The following is a 25,053-nucleotide window of genomic DNA, read 5'->3' on the forward strand; positions in this document are numbered from 1 at the left end:
TCAAGTTCTAATGAAAACAGAAAAATAGGTTGGTGCACCAGACCACGCTTTTGAGAGGGGAGGAAAAGAAGGGGATGGGGTGAAGTCATTTCAGTCAAAATGAAAATAATCTTAATTGCTTTTACAGTGCTCTCACAATTTCAAGTCCTGTGATAAAACACGGTTTAATAAGATCAATGACACTATTTTATCACACATTTTAAGAGGGTAAATAGAAACAGTGCAAGCAGAACTGCTGGTTTAATTACTGCAGCAGCACATGTGTGAGGTTTGTACAGCCTTGGATTGGGGGCAAACCCCCCCAGACTGCCTCACCCCGGCCCCAGCCCGTTATGAATGTCTGCTAACCATCATCCGTGCCAGCAGCTCCCAGTTGCACTCTGTGCGTGAGGTATTTGTTCTCCTGTTGCTTTCCACATGGGAGCGACTTTGAATTTGCGTTATAGTAAATATACCACACCTGCAGTGTACGCTCATTATGGAAAGCCAGCGGCTACTCTTCGACTGTGGTTAAAAGTTAGAGGATTCAGCTGGTGTGTTAATTCTGTGTAACAGACTTCAGCCGGGCTCCCCAAACCCGCATCCTCCGGAGCCATCCGCAGGCAGAAAGCATCAGCGACCGGCCGGCAGCCCTCGGGAGCCGACGTTCCCCGGTGACCGGCGCTGCAGGTGCCCCCCTCCTCGGCCCTTCAAATCCCTCCGGTAACAGCCGCCCTCCCGGTGTTCCTCCCGGGGACACCTCGGGGCGCTCCCCCCGCCGCCGCCAGGCACCTGGATGAGGGCGGGCAGCCTCCGGCCGTCGGGGGCCGCCGTCTCCAGGCCGCGCCCCGCTGCCCAGCGACGGGGCGGGACGGGACGGCGGCGGCCCCCGGAGCGGGCGGCCGGGAACCCAGCGCCCTCCTCTCCCTCCTTCCCCGCCTGCCGCGGGTGGAGAGGCACCGGCGGGGCCCGGCTCCACCTGAGGGGGCGGCGGCGAGGGGCAGGCCCGCCCGCCGGTGGGGGCGAGCCCGGGACGGCTCTGCCCCGGCGCCGGGCGAGGTGAGGAGAGAGTGCTGCAACATGGCCTCCTCCTCCCGTCCCGCGGGACGGGGCGGCCGAGATCAGGTGAGTGCGCAGCCCCCGCTGCCGTCGGGTGGGGCGCCGGCACCGGCGGCTCCTGCTGCGTTTCGTCCTTTTTTCCTCCCTCTCTTCTTCCTCCTCCTCCTCTTCCTCGTCCTCGCCGCTCCGGGGGCAGAGCGGCCGCACCGACGGCGGTTGGGTCGGGGGACGCGCGCGGCCGCGGCCGTTAACGGTCGCCGCCTGTCAGCGGCGGGAGGGTCGGGCTGCTCTGCCGGGGTGAAAACCGGCGAAAATAAGGGGTTTGTAACACGCCAGCGCGAGTTAACCCTCGGGCTCTGAGGAATAAAGCGCTCCGCGGCGCGGGGTCGGTGTCCCCTGTGGGCTTGGCTGGTTGTTCACATCTGGGTGGTGCGGCAGCGGGTGTTGCTCGAGGGATGGAGGCTCCAAACCCTCTCGGGGCAAGGGCTGGAGTCATCTCCATCCTCGCCTGTTACCTGGCCAGGCCAGCGGGTCACTGCTGCAGAAGGTGGTGGTGTGGCTTGTCACTTGTTGGCCATCGAAGGGACGTCCATGGCAAGCCGTCTTCGGCGGCCAGCAGGTAAAGAGAAGGTGCTGTGGAAAGCTTCGGTACAAGGTGCAGGTAACAGCACAGGTGGCCAGAGGAGCTGTTTTTTCTCCACGGTGGTTAGACCCAGGCCACAGGGTCGGGTGAAGGAGCTTTGCCACAACCCTGTGTGTCCCTTAGGCACAGTCAGTGTGGTCGTGTTCTGTTTATTGCTCTAAGAAATGCTGCCTTGTGTCACGAGTGACCGGACTGGCCCGACGTTCTTCCAGCTGAACACAAATGGCATAATCAGTTTTTACTGTGAAGACTCTGTTCTCAGGGCCCAAAAAGAGCACATTTTGGTCTATTACACAATGCCTGACCAGCAAAATGACACTTCTCCCAGTAGAAGTAAGTTTTAAGGGATTGTGAAAGTATGATAAATGTGAATTACTTTTTTTTTTTGGGCTATGTGCCCAGAACTCCTGAAACTAAAACCAAAAACTGTAAGAGTAAAGCTATAATTAATCAAGGGTGAATAAGCTTTATCCTTTGTCCCTTTTTATTTTTTTTATGAAGTTGGTATCTTTTGAATCATTAAATCTCCCTGCTTTTAACGCCACTTTTGCTACTACTTGAAACACTTAATATCTCATCTTCCCTGTCCGGTTATCTCTTTCTTTGTAGAGTCCTATGGTTTCTCATGTTTCTCCCTCAAATCTGTCCAGTGTTTGTGCTTTAAAATGGAATGTAAATTAATGCTGCAAGAGGACTGATCAACTAGAAGTAAAGCTCTGCTTGCGGCAGTCAGGTCCTCTAAGTTCTGGCTCAGCAAGGGCCATCGGTTTGCCCTGCCCATTGCTACTGCTTTTTGTGAGAGCTGTGTTTGAAGGAGAGCTCCCAGGATGTGAAGATGCCACAAACTGTGGTGGTGGTACTCCAGGTGTTTTTGCTTCCTCTCTTTCAACAGTTGGGTCAAGGATAAATGGAGAAAACAGGACCTTCTGTATGCTCACAAAGTGAGCAGCTTCCAAATGTATTCTGAAAGGTTTGAAACCTAGGCTACGTTGAAAGCATTGAAGCACTGAGTCCTTAAAGAAGGTGACTGTTCTCAGTCTCCAAAATGCATATGTTAGATCTTGGTCTTCGAATAGCTTCAGGACTGTTGAGGAGACTCAACTTTGTCCTCTGGACTCTGATCTTTCAGACCATCAAGGGCAGCAGATCTCCTGTTGGTTTGAGAAGACTATTAGGTCAGGATCTAAACTTTTAGGGTGTCTTTTTTGTGTGGTAGTTTGTTTTTTTTCCCCCAAAGGGTGGTGGGTGTGTAAGATGTTCAGATCTTGAGACACTGTTAACGCCCAGTGTTGGAAATGCGGGCATGCATGCTTTGGAACTGTTGGTGTGTTTAGTGAGTTTCTTACAAGAATCTTTTCTGCTATCATAAATCTTGCTCTGATGTCCTAGAGACTTTCCGTGGGAACTTGCTAATGTTCATTGCTTGATTTCTGTTACAAAATGATATTGTACTATCACATGCCATTGCTCTGTTGGCACTTGCCAGAGGCTAAGGTTGGGGATTTTTGTTTCTGAGAAAATTATCACCTCTCCCATCTTTTTTGGATACTAATTTATTTGCCATGTGCTTCTCTTCTTTTATTAAGATAATAAGGTATATCTCTATATAATGCAGTGATTTGGAAGTTCATGTGAATAATTACATATGGATAAATATTTTTCTTTTTTTGTAAATTCTATTTCCAGTTTTTCTGAGGATAACTTCGAAGCTTTGCAGAGGGAGTCAAAATTGTTGTAATGGCATAGGAAAGAAAATAAATTTTTGTATTACTGTACTACTTTACTGTTAATTAATAGGATGGCTCTGTTTGCTCTCTATTTCATTTCAATGTATTCTAAAATGTTTTGTTCAGAAGTTTGGATTTTTAAAAAGCAACCGGAAGAGCAGAATGCAATTTCTTGTTTTAGTTCTTTCGCTATGACGGTCTGAGCCTCAACACTATGAGTAGTACTAGAAGTTGACACCTAGAGTTAATTATGCTTGTAGGTCACTAACTGTGCTGCGTTTTGTTCTGTAGGTTTTATATCTGGTCAATTTACAGTACTGAAAGCTTGGGGTTTGCCTATGGTTTGTAGGAGATCTGACTTTAGGTATTAGAAATGAGAAACTTTTATACTTTCTTTGCCATTTAAAACTGGGGTGTTGGTGGGAAAAGAGAGGAGACAGTCGTATTGTCGTGCAGGGGAAGAAAAAACCCAAACTGTTCAAATGTGAAAGCCATGTTATTCTCACATAACAAAAACAATTTACTGTCTCAGTAGAAAATTTATTTCACAGAACAAGCTTTCATGTGTGATCTGCAAGACTGCAAGTCCAATCGTAGCTGCTCTGAAAAACAACAATAATAAACATAAATTTTTTTCAATCATTGAAAACTTTGGGAAAAATGGTAGTTCTGCAGTTAAAAAAAAAAAAAACCCCACATGCCCCCAAACCCCCTGTCTGTGCAGTATACAGATCAGACTACCCGTGTTTCAATTCTAGAAAAATGTTTAATATAGATAACTTCCTGCCACTGCTGTCTTTTAGTTTTATCCTACATTTTTACCAGTTTAACTTTACTCTTTTTCTCTGCTCCAAAGTTCTTGGAATCCTGTTCTTACATACCCTGTTTCTCAAAATGCAGAGCTCTTGACACCATGTAAAAACTGTTGACGTACTAATCCAGTGGTTGATTACCCATTAAAAGTGATTTTTGCGGCTCTGTTGTCTGAAGTGTGACTGTTTCCCATATATGTTATGTTTTGTGATAAGCTGTTGACAGTGGTACTTGTACTCCTGTTGGCGTGGCTCTTGGAATGACAAAATAGGACCTGGCATGTTGCATTAGTTCTGAGAAAAGCGTGGTTTTGCAATCTTTAATCAGGCAAAGTTTCATTAGCTCTTTGAGGGAGTTTGACAATGACTTGGCCCAAGTTGTTTTTATTTAAAATGGCTCATGGAGCTTCTTTCCTTTTTCCAGAGAAAAGAAGAGTGGCATAGAACTTGGGGCATGAGGGTAATATAAAATATTTCTGTGGGGTTTATGCTTGAATTCTGAAATGCATAATGTTAAATAGGTATTTATGATGCTGACATGTTGAATGAGGGACGTGAGAATTCTGAACACTGAATTTTTCAAAACAAGTCCTTCAAAATAGTCTTAAATATTTTTTCTTTTATGTGAGAATATTAGTTTGGATTACATACCTTTCTTCCCTAAGAAACTGGGCAAAAATTGGAAAGAAAAAACTGCTTCTTTTTTAATCTAGGAAGGAGAGGCAAAAGAAGGAGCTCCAAACTGTTACTCATCTGCAGTGTTTAAGAAATGCCAAAACTTTGCTATTCTTTTGATAACTTGTATGTACTGCCTGATGGTTGGTGCTAGTAGCACTTGTTCTCAACTGTTGAATTACGTTGGCATTCATGTAAAATACATAGAAAATAATAATTGCTTGCACTGTATCGTAGAATCATAGAATGGTTCAGGTTAGAAGGGACCTTAAAGATCATCAGGTTCCAACCCCCCTGCCATGGGCAGGGACACCTCCCACTAGACCAGGCTGCTCAAAGCCCCATCCAGCCTGGCCTCGAACACTTCCAGGGATGGGGCATCCACAGCTTCTCTGGGCAACCTGTTCCAGTGTCTCACCACCCTCACAGTAAAGAATTTCTTCCTAATATCCAATCTAAATCTCCCCTCTTTCAGTTTAAAACCATTACCCCTTGTCCTATCACTACACTCCCTGATAAAGGGTCCCTCCCCATCTCTCCTGTAGGCCTTCTGCTGTCCTTGCCATTGGGATGCAGTATGACTGTGCAGAGAGGATATGTTACAGGTTGAGAATAATGGGCGAGGAGGATGAAGGTAACAGAAAATTTTTTTTTATTAAATTCTTGACTAGTGTGATGGTGAAATTCTGAGGAGCCTTGCTCTGCTCGTGTTGCCTCGTTGTTCAGGTGATGATTGTGCACTCTTACAATCTTGCCCAGTTTTAGTAGTGTCTTGGAGAAAGGGCTTCTCTTCCTTTTGTGCTCCCCTGTGACATCCCACAAAAACGCATGTAGTGTTAGCTGCACTTAATTATATTGTAGCTTCTTCTATTAAATAAATTTAAAACTTCTGTTCCTAGTGACTTGTAGAAGAAGGTACCATATTTCCTTCAAGCTCTTTTTGAAATACAGAAAGTTATTCTCCAAGAGCATGCTTTGGTTGGTGCCCTTCAAGGCAGAAATTGTTCAAAGTTTCCATATAATATTTGATGTATGCATCAAGACTTTATCAGTATGTGTTATCAATTCTATCTGATAATGACTTAAAAAATGTTATGAGCTAATGAAAGGAATTCTGCATAGCTGTAGTTGGGAGCGTTCATGGGTTGAAACCTTCCCATGCGCCCTGTGTGCTAGTTGCTAAAGCAAGAGCTGGCTAAGCTTCTGCGCTGATCTCCTGTATTATTTTAAACAGGTTGTGATGACAGCTCCTTTTAGTAGGAGAAACTAAAGTAACATTCTGCAATGACAGAGTGGTTGATAGCATACGCTATGTCAAATGAGAGCTTGTTTCTTACTGAGAGTCTTCACAAAAACTTGATTTTAGGCTTTAAAAACTCTGTGATATAGCATCTATTTTGGAAAGTATTTTTAAAGTAATCCTAGTAGAGGTCATTTTCAGATAACTTGCGTAGAACAGATGTAAGTTAGTTGTATGATCTTTGCACACTACTGTTACTAGTACTATATTTTAAACATGAGAAAGGAATATGGATTCTCCAGCTTCCATGACAATTAGTTTGATCTATGGAAAAAGAAGAAATTGGAAAGGTTATGAATGGCCACGCCCTGGCCTAATAATCAACACAAGTTCTTCTGCTTTTATTCTTTATGGAGTCAGAACTTCTGCCTGTTCCTGTATTGAGGATGCTGATTATGCAGTTGGTGAGGAATTACTTAGCATTAGGAAGATGTTCAGGCAGATGTCTCTATTTTTTTTCTGAATTTTAAAGTTAGAAGTCTGAAGTCCTCTGTGATGAGAAACCTCCATTTTCATAGGAGCATTATATACAAATGACTCTCACTTGTTTTTTAACCTCAGTTTACTATTCTGCAGATTTTTGTTGCATGTCTCTTGCTCTTGAAAGGTTGCCTGCTTTTCTGTTTCTTGTCCTCCCTTTTTTGGAGGGCAGATTTTATTTAATTTCTCTTTTCCACCCTGTAATCTCAGACTCATTTCTGTCACTTTAATAGTCTGGTGCAGCCTCAGGCAACAAAGCAGTTTCTGTGCAGGTTGTTTCCTCAAAACACCTGTTTAGCTTTAGGACTGGTTCAAAGAAAATTCATCCTGAAATTACTGTGCAAAGAACTCGCAGTCACACCAGAGAATAGATCTAACAAAGCTGAAAAATTGATAATTAGTTTTAGCCTTGCCTTTTCTTGCTGAAATGAGTCTGGTCTGTTTGTGAATCCACAATAGATATTTAAAAGCACAAAACCCAATCTCTTGTAATGGGAAAGCAAGGCTCATGGGTACTTGATGGTAACAGCTGAACTTCAGGTGTTGCTTATTGAGCACAGTTAATTTGACTGATTAGAATCTTCCTTGTTTCTTCATTTCTTTCCCCTTATTTTGGAGCTTCCTGTTAGTGCTGTGGAGGAATCCCAAGAAGCAGACTGCTTCTGACCCTTTTATGAAGTAATTTTGGGGGTTGATGTGTTGCTTGGTGAGGCAGTTGGGTGGGGAGTTAAAGAATGAGTCTTGTGAAAGGGGAGGGGGATGTATACAAGGCCAAGTGACCCCAGTATGCTCTTACATTATATCTTTGGGGCATAATAAAACACTGAAAACTTCACATAAAAGGTGAGTCAGCTTGCCCTCTATTCTAACAATGCTGCATTCAGGGAAACAAAAAAGACTTCTAAAGAAGAGTCATCCAATTACAGGTAGAAGTATTCTATAATATTAAAAAGCAACAGTAGTGACATACAGTAATAATCATGTGATGGGTGTTAAGGGAGAGGCTAACTAACTTGGTAAAACCAGAAAGAGTAGTAGTGACTTTACAACAGTCTTTGAAGGAAAAACTATAGGAATGAAAAAAATCTGTTAACTCTTTCAAAAATTAAAATTATTCATTGTTTACTCTCCAGTGACCTCAGTGCTCTTCTGTAAAGGAAAACATTTTATCGACAAGCTTAAATGTAACAAAAAAAGAGAGGGGCTTAGTATGAGTTTTAGATATCTTTTTTTTTTTTTAAAGAGAAGCTACATGGTGTGTTTTATTTTGGTGGTGCTTTTGGTTTTCACTTGTTTTTGTAGGAATCTTAGGCCATGTGTGTAAATGAGTGTCTCTCAGAGATTAGGCTTAAAGCTCAGTAATTATTTTATTGCCCCATATATCTACTCATATGACTCCTTTGTGTAATATCTGAGGTACATAAACTGGTACGTACATCACCCAGAATTGTGGAGCAAGTTGCCTTTAAGGGTGTGGTAAAGGAAGCCAAAGATGGAAGATACTCTTAACAGCCTCTTAAAACGCTTCACCTGAGAACTTTACATGCACCTAGGCTTACTCTTAAAGTAGTTGAAGATTTAGGCTTAATAGCTACTAAGCAATTGTGTTTAAGTTTCATTGGGCTTTGAATTAGCAGAAGTTAAATATCCACATGACTTTAAACTTATTGTTATGTGGTTTTTTTTTTTAATCTGCACCAACATGTCCGAAGTTCTTGCTTTCAGTGTCCTTTCTAGTATAATGTGGAGCAGCTGCTCTGTGCTCTGACTGAGGTTGCGCAGGCAGCTTGCTTTCTATTTAACCGCAGCCTCTGTAACAGCATACTTTACCTCAACACATTCACTGTTGAATAAGAAGCTGCCTCTTCCCATTGCTCCCCCCTGCCGCCCGCCCCCCCCCCCCCCCCCCCCCCCCAGCCTCATGAGCCTTCATTATTTCATTAGGGGAATTCAGCTCAAATTCTCAGGGTTCCGTACCTGCAACCTGACAAAGATGGGAACAAGTCCAACATGTTTCAGGATGTGGAGTTGTTCCTTCTGTGACATTCATTTTTACAAGTGATGACTTGTTGTGCCACAGACATGACCCCATTTTGTAGGTGAACGATCTATAGGTGTGATTTAGTATTTTGAATTGCTGATGGTAGAGGCAATTTTCTTTTTTCTTCCTCCCTATGCTGCGATTCTGCTTGTTCCTGTTCAAAGAATACTGCAGACAGAGCACATATATGTGTGTCTGAGAGGCAAATCATTTCACAGGTCATGACTTTGCAAATGCATGAATCAGCCTTCCTCTGGCATAGGAGCCTCTGGTGGGAATAAGTTACAGTGAATAAGGAAAAGGCAAGAACCTCCTAAATGGCATCTGCCTCTTAAAAAATTTTGCCATGTAGAACAGCATCAACCAGTGCAGGTTCTCAGCCTTTATATTCAGGAGCATATGTAGCTCACAAGGCTCAACCCGGAGCTTGCTTGGTGTCCTGGTTTGAGGTAAAACAGAACTTTCTGTTCAGTAATTTTACTTTAAACTTAGTGCTTGTATCGGTTGGGAACTCGACCTGTAGCTTCAACACCTCATTCCAGAACCTTAGCTCCCAATACCCAAACACAGCGGAGAACTTTTATCTTTTCTGTGTGGTTTTTTTCTTCCTTTTTTTTTTTCTTCCCCTCCCTCTCTTGGTGTATCAAATCTACTGTGCTTGATCCTTGCAATCCTTTGCTAAAAAACCTGCCTGTTTACTCTCTTCTTTCCCTCTGACACCACTTTGTGAAATAACTTTAATTCAGTAAGGTGCTCTTGTTCCTGAAGTTATTGCTTTTCCTTATATTGATACAGATTAAACTTTTTTCCAGCCTTTAGTCATTTTGGTTATGTAGTTTACAGTACAGTTTTGAAAAGTGTTTTGTTTCTGTAGTCAGGGTGAGATGGACTCTAACGATACTGTGTCAGGGAGCGGTAGGGGAGGAGGGCAGGTGCTTTGTTACCTGTTTCCATTGCTGCAGAAGATGTTATGTAAATACATTGAGAGAGTTTCCTCTGATTTCTGTGTAATGTTTCACAAATAAGCACTGCATTGTTTAAAAGTCAGGTGTCAGAGGTAGCAAGCTAAATACATTCAGAAACAATGTGACAAGTCTGAAGAGTAAGATACTTTTCCAGTTATCCTCATGGAGCTAATCCTGTGTTCTAGGGAAAGGGTGTCTTCCTGGAAGGGTATGAAAAATAGCGATGTGTTTACCTGCATTTGGTTTAGTAGTTGAAAAACTCTGGGGCTAGCCATAGAAGGGTCAGTGAGTCCTAAATTAAGCTATTTTATCAAGTCTTGTGGAAAAACCAGCAATACTTTCAATATAAAGATGAGATATATGGTCTACTGTTCTAATTGAGTCATAAATCAAACAAGTCTGTGTTGTTCCCTGTCATCCTGTTTTCCCCCACCTAGAAAAAAAAAAAAGGAAAAAGGAAGAATGCGCATGCATCAGTCTGTGTCAGTTCAGCATACTTTCCTGCGTGTGGCCTGTATTTCTTTTCATGGCCTCCATCCCTGCAAAGCTGCTTTGTGATCTCAGTCTTGATGTGGGTCAAAAGGGGAAGATTGTTAACATTCCTCCTGCCCCTCTCCATCACCATCAGCAGCTCTGGGTGGATATCAGTCCTCTGGGCTCCTGTGGGAGAGGACAGTGGAATTTTGTGCTGCTTGTAATCACTCCTCCAAATATTTCTTTCAGTCTGTGTCTTGTCTAGACAATAACTCAGCTCCCAGTTTTTGATTATTATTATGAATTGTGATTGATTTAGTATTTGGAATGCCAATATTGCTGGCATACTAGTATTTTTCGTATTTTATTAATGTTCACGCACTCATCAGGAAGTCTATGATCCAGCTAAAGAAACAAATTTTCTCCAAGAGAATCATAATTCTATGTAGTGTTGTCTGTAATTGCCCTTTAAAAGTTGTCTTGTCCCTGGTTGGCAGCTTTAATACTGTTGCTTATCTATGTGGCTCTTTCTCCCTGGTTTAATGATTGTGCTGTATTTGTTTTGATACTAGTGTAGTTTCACTGTGACAACTTTGGTTTTACAGGATAGAAACAACCACATTTTTTTGGCTAAATTTAAACTGCTTTCAAAGTGAAGTGTCCTTTGTTCTGCAAATGAATTCTACTGGATCGTTATAAGCAGTTTAGAATTGCTTGTTACAGTGATACAAGTAGGTAACAACATGCCTCTGATGAGATTACGGGCTTCTCATTTTATGTTGCATTTGTTCCAATCATCATGATGAAATGCATGTCTCTCTTCTGCGGTCTCTTTCTCTTTAATGTGTCCATCTTCCTAAAGAACTTGTTAAAGAACATGGTGGTGTTGTCAAGCAATGTTGCCTTGATCAAACTGGAACAAAAGAAAATATAATATTGAGTAGTGATCTATAGCTTGGAAAGCAAATGTGCAAAGATCATTAACCCTTACTGAGCTCATATATATTCCCTCTTGGGGGTGTGTGTGTGTGGAGTATACCAAATATAGTTATTGCAAAGGCTAGATATTTGGCAGAAAGAAGCTTAAAAACAGAACCTGTTTTATGTATCCACTAGAGCTAGTCTTTACTTAAGAGGAATAAGTGTGTAAAAAGATACTTCAAATTAATGGCAAATTCCATAAAACTTGTGCATTTTGTGGTTAATGTTTCTTTTATGCCCTGCTTTTACTACAGTTCATAAAACCACTGTATTGTAATGCAAGTGTCTAAAGTATGATGGTTTTATTTAGTCAGCTGCATGGTATGTTTAACTGGACTATGACATTTAAGCAACAAAAAGGAATAGCATTCAGATTGCTCCATGGAAGGAGAAGTAATTGTCTTGGACACCTGTAATTTCATCATCTGCTTATTTTTGTGCCAATTGCACACACTGCAGATGATTTTGGCAGTTTCGCACAATAAGCATGTTAAGCTTTCTGTATGAAGGACACTAAAAACCTTCAATACTAGTGTAAGTAAACCACTTGAATGTTTTGTCATGTAAAAACCCTTTTGTTCTCATTTGTGACAGTTGTTGCTGACATAAGTATAGCAAATCCAGCTGTACTAGTCACTCAAAGTCCTTGCTGGGGGTTTTTGTCAGTTAAAATTATATACCCTTCTCTTCAGTAGTACTGCAAACTTTAAGAACCTTGGAAAGCATTGAAATATGTTGTATATTTTAAAGTATAATGTATGAACAAGCTTGACCTTCCTGGAAATGTGTCCTCACGTTACAGTGAGTTTCATGTAGCAAATACTGTTAAAATAACAATAGTAGAACAGCTAAGAAATAGTAATAAATTTTACTGTGATTGCCTCTAACTAAAGGATGAAAAGAAAATGTTGTGCAACTGCTGCTGTACCTGATCACTTCTGTTGGATGGAACAAAAAATACAATCCTGTTATTTCTTAGCAAACCTTCTATAAAAAAAAGTTGCGTATTTGTATTTAATGGGATCACAGCCTTTAGTCACTGTCATCCATACTCATTGCGGTCGCTCACTGATTTATGCCTTTCTCCACTCTTCGTACTGTGTCAGTCTGTCCAGCTGAGGAAGTGGAATTGGCTCTGTCCTGTGTGCCTGCAGAACTGCTGATGGGTTTGACTCCTCACAGGAGCTGAATGGCAGTGGCTGTCACCAGAGTTGGAAGAGATGCAGCTCCTCTTAATAACAGACTTTAAGACTATATGGTCCTATTGTGGAATACTAATTTAGGTCATATAATGACCAGGGAAAATAGTGATGGCAGTACAGAGGACTGACAGATCTTTTTATTTTTTAAATCCATGTCTATTTTTTGAGATTAATTGGAGAAGATTGAGGTGAAATGTAGAACAGCTGCTGGAGTTCTAGAATTGAAATACACAGAAGAATAAGCGATTGATGTATACATAATTTTAATATATAAAATATATTTTAAAGTGTATATATTTGAGATTTGAATCATAATAACTGAGAAAGAAGTGGTGTCACAGAGACATGAAACAGTGGAGCAGATAACCAATCAGTATATGTGGCCAGCTCACTAGGGTAGTAATATTGGTAGGAGGTCTCAGCAGCCAAATCACTTCTACCATAATGGTGTTGGTGCCTGAAACTCTGACTTCAGATGCTCATCTCTGTCCTGCTGGCTTGTATTTTTAGTAGCCACCTTGCAGGAGTTTCAACACAGAATACTGGCGTGTGTTAGCGGGTCCATGGAGCATGGCCTCTGGAAGATGAGAGATTCAGCAGAAGACAGGGTAGAAGATGAATTAATCTGTGTCTTTCTTGTCCATCAGCAGAACCTTCACCACTTCTGAGTATGCCTGTCCTCTTCTAGCACTTCTGTCAGGTCCTGGGTGTTCAGTTGCTGGTTTTGACAAGGTCTGTCCCATACAGATGCTGTCTTCCATGGTTGCATGGAAGCTTCATTGTTCATTTTTGCTTCTTGGGATCCAGGTGTTACTGTTCCCCCTGTATACCTAAAAGTGTTTGGCTGTGACTGCAATTTGGAACAGAAAGCTGGTCATTAAGAAATAGCCTTATATTTAATGAACCATGCCAAGCAAAGCTCGGGCTCAAAAACCTGCTGACGTTGATAGAAATCTTGAAGCTGATTATGGGTGCTGGACTGGGTCTCTTTGTAACTGACATTACAGTGACCTTCTCTACCTCAACATCAATTTTTTGTTCTCTTTCATAGTGATTAGGTAGGTAATGCTAAAACTTGCACTGCTTGGGGGTGTTCTCTCTGTCCTTGAGTAAAGATGCATTTAAAAAGTCTGTTCATACAAAGCCTGTAAGAGAAAGGCCATTCTTGAATTTATTTTAGTAGGAATCCCTCAGCTCCTAGTGTAACGCAAGACTTGTGTCCTAGTGGAGAAGCTACAGTCTTACCTTCCCAAGCCAACTGAATCTTATTCTGAAAAAAGAAAAAGAAAAAAAAACCAAAACACAAAAAAAAAACCCAAACCCCCAAAAAATAGCTAGTGAAAACTAATGTTTCTTGTCTTTTCTGAGATATTGTCTTTTTTTCCCCATTAGTGTTATAGGGAACTCCTGAATACTACTGTGAGTGAGCTCTCTGCTTTCTCGGAATGCTGTATGCTCTGAAGTCTGTTGTGAGTGCCAAACCAGAGAGGACCATCCACAACACTGACATCAGTTTTTCTTAAAATCCTAAAATTTTTCCTGAAGATCTGTGGTGAAAAAACACTTTCTGCTGTTTAATATTTGCAGTAATGCTTTCAAACACTCATCTGAAATTTATTTCTTCTTGTCTCTTTTTAACCGTGACTATTTAACTCTTGGCATTCATCAAGAAAAATATCTATCTCTGCATTTTTTTTTTGTATTTAGCATTGTGTCCTGTGTAACCAGACAATCCAACATGAAATGAGGCTATAAAATTTAAGATAGAGAAACGTGCACCGCGTCTCTTGCTGCAGCTAGCGTGTGGGGCCAGGTGAGCGAAAGTGGAGGCTGAATTTTTATTGCCAGTGACTTTATTGAGTGCGAGCAGTGCCTATAGGACTGCCGTTCCTCCGGAAACCTCTGCCAATATATAGATGTCTTGCACTTCCCCGATGGAAGGGAATGTCCTTGCTGCTTTACTAAGATTTGTCAATATAGCTGTGCCCCTGGCAGCTTGCCAGCCAATTTGTTTGTGATCTCCCTTGCTTACAAGGGTGGGTAGATATTTGTCACTCTCATCATAATGTTTCTTCTGCTCTGCTTTCCTGGCAGATGCTCTTACCTACCACGTGGTTTATTATTCTCTGGGTCAGAAAGCTTGTTGAATGCTGGTAGGGCTTTTGTCCTTCTGAACTAGTGATCCCCTCAAAGCACTGGCTGGAGCTTTGTGATACTCTGGTCACATTAAATATAAAAGCACTTCCATTTTGCAGAATGTTTTGTTTCCTATTCTTAGTAACTCTTCCAGCTACTGATTGGTTTACTTTATAAAAAGTATCAATGTCTGTATTGTTTTGGTCATTCTGATCTTTGAGCAGATCTTTGTATACTGATACATGGTAGTTTGGGAGAACAAACTCACTGGAATATCTAATAATGAGCAAATCTTTTTATTAAAGATAGAAAGGTCACTAGACTGTACACCTGCTAGTTGTAAAAAATGAGTTTAATTTGAAAATGGATCTAGAAATTCGTTTCGTTTCACTAGCAGTTAAACATGTTAAGAGCAAAGAAATTAGGTAGCAATATATTACTTAATCTTTTTTTAATGTGTATTTTAATGTGGTATAAGGATCTTTTAATCTGTATTCAAACTTATAGGTTGTTATTCTTTATGAAACATTGTATCTTATTTAAATAATTACTCTAAATAACTATAAATTTAAATAACAATTACTAAAGAAAAGAATGTGCTGCACTAATTTTTCTCCTTTCCACATCCCCTGACACAGCTTGGGGAGGAAGGTGGGGGGGGAACCCTGTAGCAGTAAAACTCCAGTGATCTGCTTTCATTTCTTTGACATGGATAACTTCTAATAAATGAGCTCTGTGCTCTCAGATTGAGACTCAGTGATGTGTGTATTCTTGTTTCATAATCATGTTTAATAGATTAGCCAAGTAGAAAATTGCATGGTCAGTAGAAAAATAAATTGAAGAGGCTAACATTGTAATATTAATCTTCACTAAATTGTAGTAAAATGCTTTGAAATCGAAGAAATGTGTGTTTCATTATGTGTTTTACTACTTAGCAGAAAGTTCTGTAATTTGCATTTGTATACAAATAGGTTTTTTCCTATGCTTAATTAGGTGAACAAGTAAAAATAAGTCTTGAAATTCAGAACATACGTAATATTTGGAGATTTGCACCCAGTTTCTGGCTTGGAAATCTTCTCAATGTATAAACTCCAAATATCCTAGGTATTCTCTCCCTTCTTATTTTTTATCCCCTCCCACCCCAATACTTACTAGTGAGTATCAGATTTAAACAAAAGCTTTTGGCATGCTATGTATTTTCCCAATCTCCTCAGGATTCTTCAGGATCTTTATAGCTTTGGTAAGACTTACAAACTGTCCAGGACTGCACTAATTTTGGCAGATTTTCCAATGCTCTTAGGACATGCTAGAGATCAGTTATGTTCTAAACAAATGACTTCAGGGTGCTTTGGGGGTACAAATTACACCAGCCTAAAGACAATGATGTTTGTGGTTGCAAACAGCTCAGCTACATCCTCTAACATTTGTTCTATCATGGTTACAGGGCAGTCTGCACTTTTCATCTCTCTGAATACCGGACTTTTAGGTCGTGTATTCTTGTTTTTATTCCTCAGAAAGATTTTGAAGATTACTGTTGTTGGTGCAGGCCTTATTCTTGGTGCTAAGTTCATCACGCTGCCTGGTCTGATATCTGAGAATGATCTTGGATGGGGTCTGTGCACTGTAAAACCTGGTGATCAAAGATTGTGTTAAAACAAACTTACTGCTTTAAAGTGCAAATTATTTAGGAAGAGGCCAATTTTAAAATGTCTTAACAATAGATATCCAACACTGTCATAGAAGTACTAACACTTCTCAAAGTCCAGGGGTTCTTAATGAATAAACCGTGTCTCTGCATTCAACAGTTTTCTATAACTGAGGGCCTTTCATCCATAGCATTGTTTCTTTAGGTGCCCTCAGGGATTTTTGACTGGTGTGTGGATGCTCATGCCAAACTGGTTAGAGACAGGCTTAGGAAAGAGTCAGCCCCTGGCACGGGGTTTGGGAGAGTGCAGGGAAGGAACTAGAGTGCTGAAGGAATTGCACTTGTTAAATGGCCAGGCAAGAGCATGGCTAGAAACAAAACTAAAAACTAGGAAATTGAAAAAAATAATTGTGAAGTTGGTATCATAAAATAGGGTGCAGAGGAAGCAAGCAGGACTTGGCTGGCATGAGGGAGGATGAGAACTAGAGCAGGCAGGAGAAAGATCAGACTTGTGAGCACAACTGTAGGTGAAAACACTCCCTTATGATAGATCCTCCTCATGTGCTGGGCCTTGGTCCCCTGGCACATGTTTGACAATGGCCACATTGTCCAGATGGCATCTGGCCAGCCTGTCACTTCTTTGGATCTTTAGGGACCTGTGCAAGACACAAGGTCAAGGTCTTTTGAGCCCTTCAAAGATATGATGCTATTTTTGTGTGTGACTTTGTCTCTAACATCATTGACATAATGGGATATTCTTCTGTTGTCATAAATTTAAAATAGTAGCCAACATATGGATGAGATTTAATTAATGGTCTTATACTGTAGAGCTATTGATTCTGATATGTTCTTGTTGAAAAGAGATGCTTTGATTACTATCTAATTTTTGGATCACGTGCAATACTGGGAATAGTTAACTTTTTCCCCCTTAAGCAAGCAGCTTGCAATGTAAGTCAAATACAAATGTCAATGTCTATGAAAATGTGATGCGGAGACGTTTTTTCTTTAGCACATTCTTTCTTGTCCTACAAAACTTAAAGATAGCTGGCTGACTGTTGGGTTGTGCTGTCAGCCAGGGTGGAGCACTACAGGATTAGCAAATGGACTTTGTTTCCGATTGAGAAAGGTTGGGTTTTTAGGGGAGGAAGGAGGGAAAGGAACATTCTTCTAGTCCTCAAAAACTTGCAATTTTTAAAATAGTGTGATCCTGGAGAACTGTAGGTGCAGCACATGTACATAAGACAGAGATGTATAAGATTATTAGCTTCAAATCCATATTTGTAACAGCCATTCTAAAGCAATGAGAAGGCGGGGGGGGAAACACCAGACTTGAAGAAACAATCTATTTCTTGGTGCTAATGGAAACCCAGGTCAAAGCAGTGTGAGTTAGAAATGGATGGAAAATGTAGAACATTCGGAAAATAGGTCTAGCTTCACATTTTTTCTAAATGGGTGATAAATGTTTTGCTTCTAAAAACCACATAAGCACTGAGTGGAATGTGTTAGAAATTGCCAAACCACCAAAATTCTTGTAGAGTTGGTATTTAGAGTGTATCACATTGAAGATGTAGTGAAGCTATTGCAAAACTAGACTGAGCGAATTGGTTAGGTCTGACATCTTTTCTCAAACCAGACCTGAGTATAATTGTTTCTCATTAGTCCTTCCCTCTCCATGCCCAGCCAGGTGGTTCTAGGTGTGCCTTCCTGTGAAGGAACCCTAGAGTTTTTGCATCAAAAAATGAGGTGCTGTTTCCAGAGAAGCTGCAGCATTGTTTTACTTGCGTTTTCACTAACAGTCAGATTTATTTGAAAGGTAAAACACTATGAGTTTTTCCTGTGTGAGAATGCATGAAGGAAGGTGGGAGACTTTACCTGCAAATTGTGATGCATCACTGGTATTTTGTAGTTTACTGCTACCTGGATTCACTGATGTGCTTGGGTAAGAAGGATCTAGACAGAGTATTCCAAGAGATTCCTTGAAAGAAACCGAAGGAGCAACTGGTGTCAGATACAGCCCCAGTTTGTGTTTTCTTGTTTGGTAAACCTATCACAAACCTTAAAGAACTTAAACCTCCATGCGGCAAGAATAGACTTGCTGTGCTTATCAATGTTTAACTAGTGTCTGAAGCAAATGCAAATGAGCCTGACAATTTTTGGGTGCTTTCACTTTCCTAGAAGTGACAATGGATATGATGTTACTGAGGAACCTTCCAGGTAACTGCAACCAAAAAGAAGTAGGAAAATCCCGGAGCTGGGGGATGAGGGTTTGCTTCTTTCTGTCTCCCTTCCTCCATCCATCTCAACAATCAGTTTGAATTCAGGCAGCTCTAAGTGAACAAGCAGAGAAAAAAAAATTCTGCTGCGTACCGAGGGCCAGCCTGATATACAGGACAAGGAGCAGAGAGAAAGATAAGAACCTACAGTTCTGGGTAAACCAGGTTATGGTGGACTTCAGCTTTAAGATTTAGAAAATAAGCCATATTAAATGATGTTTGGTGGTAAACTGCAACCATATCACAGACAGATAACTAAGAGACTGCTGGCTTAAACTGTTTATCAAGCCTTATAAAAGTTGGTTGCAGATCTTAACCCTATTTAATAGGTGAATAGGGAGAAAGGTTGGAAGCCTGTTTTGCAGATAGAGCTTCCCCTTCAAATTAAATATACTAAAAGAAGCACTTAAGATGCTGGTGCGCAAAAAGGAAACTTTAATGTATTACACTTATGAACCCAATTCCAGATTTCTGGAGTCAATTTCTGAAAGCTTGTTTTGTTTGTTTGCTTTGGTATGTGACCAAAGCTTTGCCTAGACTGTTATTTAGGAAGCGTTGTTTGGTGTGTGGTGGTTTGTTTATCATTTGTGTTTTATTTTTTTAATCATGGTATAGATTTGCTAAAAGAGAGGACTGTAAGATCCTCCTTTCCCTGTTAAGTTCATGTCGTGTAGCACTTGGGCTCAGGTCTTGTGATGGGAGGCTCCCTTCCCTCTTTTCCCCGTGGTTCTAGACATCCCTGAATATGGCATTTAAGTGTGTGTTTAAATATATGAACATACACCACTCCTAATTGTTCCTGAGGTATAAATGTCCATTCAGCTTGGATTTTAAGAATCAAAAATTGTGCTTACATGATCAGGTATTAATGACCTTTATTGCAGGTGGGCTTGGATCTCTAAGAAGGTGGTTTTTACCCCTTTTCACAAACTGGCATTCTCCTCTATGCACACCTAGACAACCTGAGTTCTTTTCCGAGACTTCTTGCCCTTCACACTCTTTTTATAGAACTGTTAGAAGTGCTTTTATTTACTCTTGTGTGTGTGTGGGGGGGTTATTCTGTAGTTTCGATCTTTGTGCAATAATGGAAATAAAAATTGATAGTCGTCTTTTCAGTGTCTACTATTCTTGTGCATTATTTCTCTCCAGGGTGTTTACAAAACTGGTTTTATTCTATGCTATCAGGATAGGAGAGACAAAGGTTTCCTTGTATCTTAATATTTCTGTAGGGTTACTAAACAAAAGAGCACAAGTCATGTTAGCATTGGCAAACTTTGAGCACTTTCTTGGTGAATAAGTAGATAATGAAGAACTCTGGAAGGAGAACTTGAAGAAATACTTGCATGGTTCTGCAGTGAATGGAGAGTATGACACTTTGAACTAGTGATAGAAAGAAACTTGGCGTATTCACTGATAAATGCCAACATAAAGAAAAAAAAAAAAGCTAAAAATATGTCATCTAATCTACCAAAGGGGAAGTGGTGATCCCTAAGTTTTGGTGTAAATGGTTATACTTGATTCTGTACTGTATATCTCGAAGTGAGAGGAGAAATATGAGGCCTTGTTTCTTTTGAATGTGTTGTCACCACCCTGAGAATAAAATAAAACCAGAAACCAGTTTGCTCCAGATGCCTCAAGTTAAAAAGTGGAAAATGCTCATCATTTATCAGTGAGAGAAGGTTCCTTAAATCAGAAATGGGAAGCATTTTTGGCGTAAAAACTACAAAGATGGCAACAACTGTTTTATCTTAAATTTAAGACTATGGCCTTAAGCTGTTTGACTGTGTCTGGATCTTGCCAAATTAGGTCTGGTCTATTTTTCATCCAATTTAATCTAACTCTAAATAGCGTTGAGAGCTCCCTCCAACAGCTGCGCGAAAAGGCATTTTGGGAGCCATGAGTGATACGAATGGACACTACATGTGCTTTTGTCAAGTCACGCTTCGCAGAATCAGCTTTTATGGAAGAAAAAGATATGTGCATTTCTACACTTGCCAACTATTCTCACCTTCCCTTTAATTTATTTGGGCTAATCTGATTCCTATTAGTCACAGTATTTGGGGGCTCACTGTTATGAGAAGGTGAGCGAGAAGGAGTACAATGTAGAGATGGATTTGGGAAGCAAATTCTTTGGTGCTTTGTTGATGATGTTCATAAAATGTAAGCCAAAATAATGTCTTGTAGAACTGCCAGGTCCCCAAGTGTGGGAGACAGAACAAGTTTTCAGGACCTGTGTGGACAATTCTGTATGCTGAAGATATTATGATCTAAGAAAACTCTGTAGATCGTATTTTCCTTTGCAGTTTTATTTGCAAGCTAATTTAATCTGGAGAGTCTAGCTATATTTTTATGTGTAAATTTAATGAACATGCTTGTTTGCCTATAAGAATTGAAATGCAGATTGTCAACTGCAGAGCCACAGCCATTCTTGCAGGACTAAGTCTTTAGGAGAAAACATAAAAAATGCTCCCTCAGAACTGCTGCTTTTTCTTTTTAACCCAATTTTTGTGATCCATGTTTATTATATTGCTTCCTGAATAACCATTCAGAGCCTGGAGTGGAAGCTTAATTTTACACTGAAGTTAATGGGTTCTGGGTCACTTTCTGCTCTTCCACTGCAACATCCTTCAGTACAAACGTATCTGTTTTACTCCCGGACAAGAATAGCAGAGTAAAAGAATTGCTACCCAATTAATACTAATATCACACTGTTTTTCTTGCCTTTAGCTGTCTTTCAGGAAAGTACGGCAGAATATCTGTGCTTTCTGTTGGACTATAGCACCTCATGAATTTTTCTCCAGAACAGGGATATATTGCTGAACTGGAGGCAGAAATTAGTAGCAGGGTTGTGACTGTGAATCTCAGTCTTCCTGAAAGATTCATCTTAAGATGTAGAAAACCAAATTGAAGTCTTAAAGCTGAATCTAAAGCACAAATCTTGTGCCAAGTTCACTTAATAAATAATAGGGCTGTTAATCAGTTAACATAAGGAAGTTTGGTTCAACGAAGTATTGTAGGCATGAAAAACTCTCTACTAGATTTTTGCTATAAAATCCCTCCAGCAGAGAATGAAAGGAAAGAACTTACCCTTTTTTTCCAAAGCATAAATGATTCCAGAGTTAGCAGGTTGAAGAGCTCCAGGACTAGGAAATTGCAAGTTCCTTTTATTGTTGTTTGTTGCTATGAGTTTTGGTGGTCATTAAGGATGCATAAGAACCCCTTCACGTGAGCACTTCCTAGGTTGTTGAATCGCAGTGCCAACGTTCAGCCATCCAGCTAAATAAATCACTGTTTAGCTTTGCAATTGTTTCTTTTGGGAAGGAATTGCAGGTGGGAGGTAGAAAGTTCAGGGTAATTATTTCTCTACTGTGTTGAAAACAAGCTCTATACCTATTGTATGCACTTGCCCCTGAAGCATAAACAGCTTATACTGTTGAAATGTTTTGGGAAAACAGTGAAGGTAGCGGAGGAAGGGTGTGATTTGTAGCTGTTTAAACTTCTCTATTTAGTTAAAGGAAAACTATTATTTCATTTCCATTTGTAGTTAATCGTTTCAGCTCCAAAATCGATGCTAAGCCAATGTATGGATGGATCTAACGTATGGGATCTGATATGCAAAGTATCTTTATTTGCCTAGTGCCTCATAGAGGCTGAAGTTGTGCAGGTCTGAAGAGCTTTTAGGGCAACACAGCTCTTCTGTGAGGAGGTCAATGCGGGAAAGCTGTGAACCTTGCTGGTAGCTGCTTCCATTCCTGTTGTTTGTGTCCAAACAATTTGCTGTTTCCCACACCCTCCTCCAGTTCACCTGGTTGCTGTCATCAGCTGGGTTGGGAAGGCAGCAGCCACAGCCAGAGTAGCCTGTGAAAGCTGGAGGAGAGAGGGGAGTGTGCAACACTGAATTAGTATGACTTGCTCTCCTCTGTCTCATTTTCACAGCCTCTGCTGGCTGGTAAGCACTCTGGTAGGAGCTGCAAGAAGTGAGATGGAAATTGAGGCAAATATGGGAAGAAGCCTGAATTCTAAAACTTGTCCGTGGTGGATCTGTTACCAGAATGTAATCGTATGGGGTTAGCTAGTTGAGAAGGCAAAGATCCCAGTCAAACTATTTATATATTTTCATCTGCTGAGTATGTTATAGTATGACCTATTAAATGCATAACCCTGCAATGAGCTGGGCAAACGTTTTTGATGAGAGAATGTACTTTTCAACTGGGTTTTCCCACACAGTAATCCTTTCTGTCAGCCTCTCCCTACTGACGCTTAAGAAATTTTGAACTTCCTGGCTGCTTTTGATTAAGTTTGACAGAGCAGAAACAGTTCAAAGTTAGTTTTACACAAGCTTCATGAAAATAGGTGGGCAGATAAATTCACATTCCCAGTTTATCCATTGTAGCGCGAGCTTAGCTGTGTTACTACAGAGCAAAGAATCTAAGTGGGGGTGGGGAGCAGGCAGAGGGTAAGTTCTAGTGTTCACAAAATGGCTTGGTTAATTGTGTCACATGCTCATAAAAGATTTGTAGCACCAACCTTTGTTAAAGTTTACCAAAAAGAAAGTTGAGAGTCAGTTCAGAGGCTCTGTTCAAAGGTGTGAAGCACATCTAAGAACCAAAGAGGCTTTTTGTTTCCTTCATATTTCATAGTTACTAGGACCAAGTGCCCAATGGGAATACATTTCTCATCTTCACAAAAATAGGGTTATGGCATAGGCAGAAACCCCTAAAAAGTTTAAAAAAAAAAAAAAAAAAGATCATGGGACCTTCATGGTCCTACTTGTGGATTTCTCTTCCTGTAGCACTGACGTTGTAGAACCAAAGCCAGTACTGCCCATGATGCCCAGACCTCCTCCTCTGGGGATCTAACGGAGCTTTGCAACAAGCATCTGGGGATCAGATCTTGGCTTTTTTTTTTTTTTCTGATGGTTGTGTTTCCTTGCTTATTGCCTCCTGCTCTCTCTTGTCTGCTCTTGTTCCACTCAGGTCAATGGAAAGCGTGATTTATTTTTGTTAGTTTGGTATTTCAAGAGGATGGCTTTTTTTTTTCTTGGCTTGGTAGTTCAATTATCACCCATATAACTGGGCAGGTGGTTTTATGGGGTAGAGGTTTTATGGTGTGGGCAGAGGGAAAAGTGAAGCTGTGATTAGTAACTGCTGGTACCAGTTTAGGGGTTTAACCAGAGTGGCCTCCAATTCCTTCAGAAATCAGACTGAGTCCTTTGGATGTACAGTAGGAAAGAGTAACCTGCACAGTGCTCCAGCTGGTGAGAATACCAAGTCTCCGGGGTTATAATCCTTGGAATGAAACAAGTATGCAGTGTGCCAGGAGGAGGGACAGGCATTTTTAGTTTATCTCTGGGTGAGAGGCCAATTATCAAGTCTTCCACCCATCAAAGAACAGAAGAACTGGATTTTTTTTAGAGAGAAATTAGACTGGTGTGAGACTTTGCATATGTATTACAATGAGATATTTTGTTAAACAGTGATTAATTATTAGTGAGCTTGGGAAGCCTGTCCAATATAAACTTTCCTTTAAGCCTGCTGTAGGCTGTTGCGAAAACTCATTGGAAGGGCCTGCAGGTCTTCATGTCACTTGTTTTCACCCATAACAGGCTTCGTCTCTTAAGAGTGACATTATGAATTCAAAGTAATACAACCCTCCCCTATAACGTAGGCTCTAAGCACTTATTTTTCTGTAATTTGACTAGCCTTTTTTTCTTTAAGTAAAACAGAAATCTGGTGGGAAAAGTTTGTTTTACCACTTCTATTTGAGAGCAATAATTGGATTGTATGTTACCCTAAAATATGGATTAGATATTTAAAAGATGTAAAGGCTATGTGGAACTTATGAGAACAGTAGTAAAAATGAATGCATTATATGCTAAATGGGTAGGCTTAGAAACATCCTACTGTACTCATTAATTGAGATGCAGATGTGCTTACAAGTGAGCCTTTAGAAAATTAATAGAATGTATTTATACAGTTCATAGTAGAGCCATGCAAAGCAGAGATAAAGTTTAAAATGATGCTTAGATGCATGGAAAGAACTGAAATAAAAATGAGTGGTTTGTTTACTATTTTTTTCAGAAAAATGGCTATTAAATAAAAAGATCAGTAGTACAGTTGCAACCTGTTTTGTGGTAATTTGACACAATAACATTAAGTATGACACCCTGCACTCCAAAGGTGTTGGGAACATTAAAAAGGATGCATCTATTTTGGTATTTAATACATTAATAAACATGGTATTTTGATTAGGGTGTTAATATGTGCTCATTTGTCAAGGGGAAAAATAAAAATAAACTATAAAAATGTTCTGTAACCAAAGATGTTTTCATAAAATACAAGCATTTGTTGTTTTTTGTACACAGTTTTAGAAATGACAAAAATTTCATCTTGCCTTTTTAGTTTTACATTTTTGTTGTTACTTAAGAACAACTTAGGGTAAGAGTTTCTGCCTCTGGCAATTTTGGTTCAATTCATTCAGTCTCCAATCTGTTTGCTTTTTAGAACATAAATGACCAATTTGCGTAAGGCAAGTCCATACCAGACCTACCTGGTAGGTCAAGGTGATGCCCAAACTTAGTTACTTGGTTAAATGATTGTTTTAAATTGTATTTGTAGCCTTTCTATTGAATTGATATTTCTATAGATTCTTGGTCAAAATT

General features: G+C 40.3%; 1 protein-coding gene across 1 annotated transcript in view; it reads left to right on the top strand.

Annotated features, from left to right (window-relative positions):
• The first annotated feature begins 1,044 nt into the window (after window positions 1-1,044).
• Window positions 1,045-25,053, top strand: part of ANK3 (ankyrin 3) — a 381,272-nt gene continuing 357,263 nt past the window's right edge. Inside the window, exon 1 of the mRNA XM_074592967.1 lies at window positions 1,045-1,104. Within this exon, the coding sequence (XP_074449068.1) occupies window positions 1,060-1,104 (45 nt within the window). The 5' untranslated portion in view covers window positions 1,045-1,059. The remainder of the gene's footprint in view (window positions 1,105-25,053) is intronic.

This window comes from Larus michahellis, chromosome 6 (assembly GCF_964199755.1).
Source record: "Larus michahellis chromosome 6, bLarMic1.1, whole genome shotgun sequence".
NCBI lineage: Eukaryota > Metazoa > Chordata > Aves > Charadriiformes > Laridae > Larus > Larus michahellis.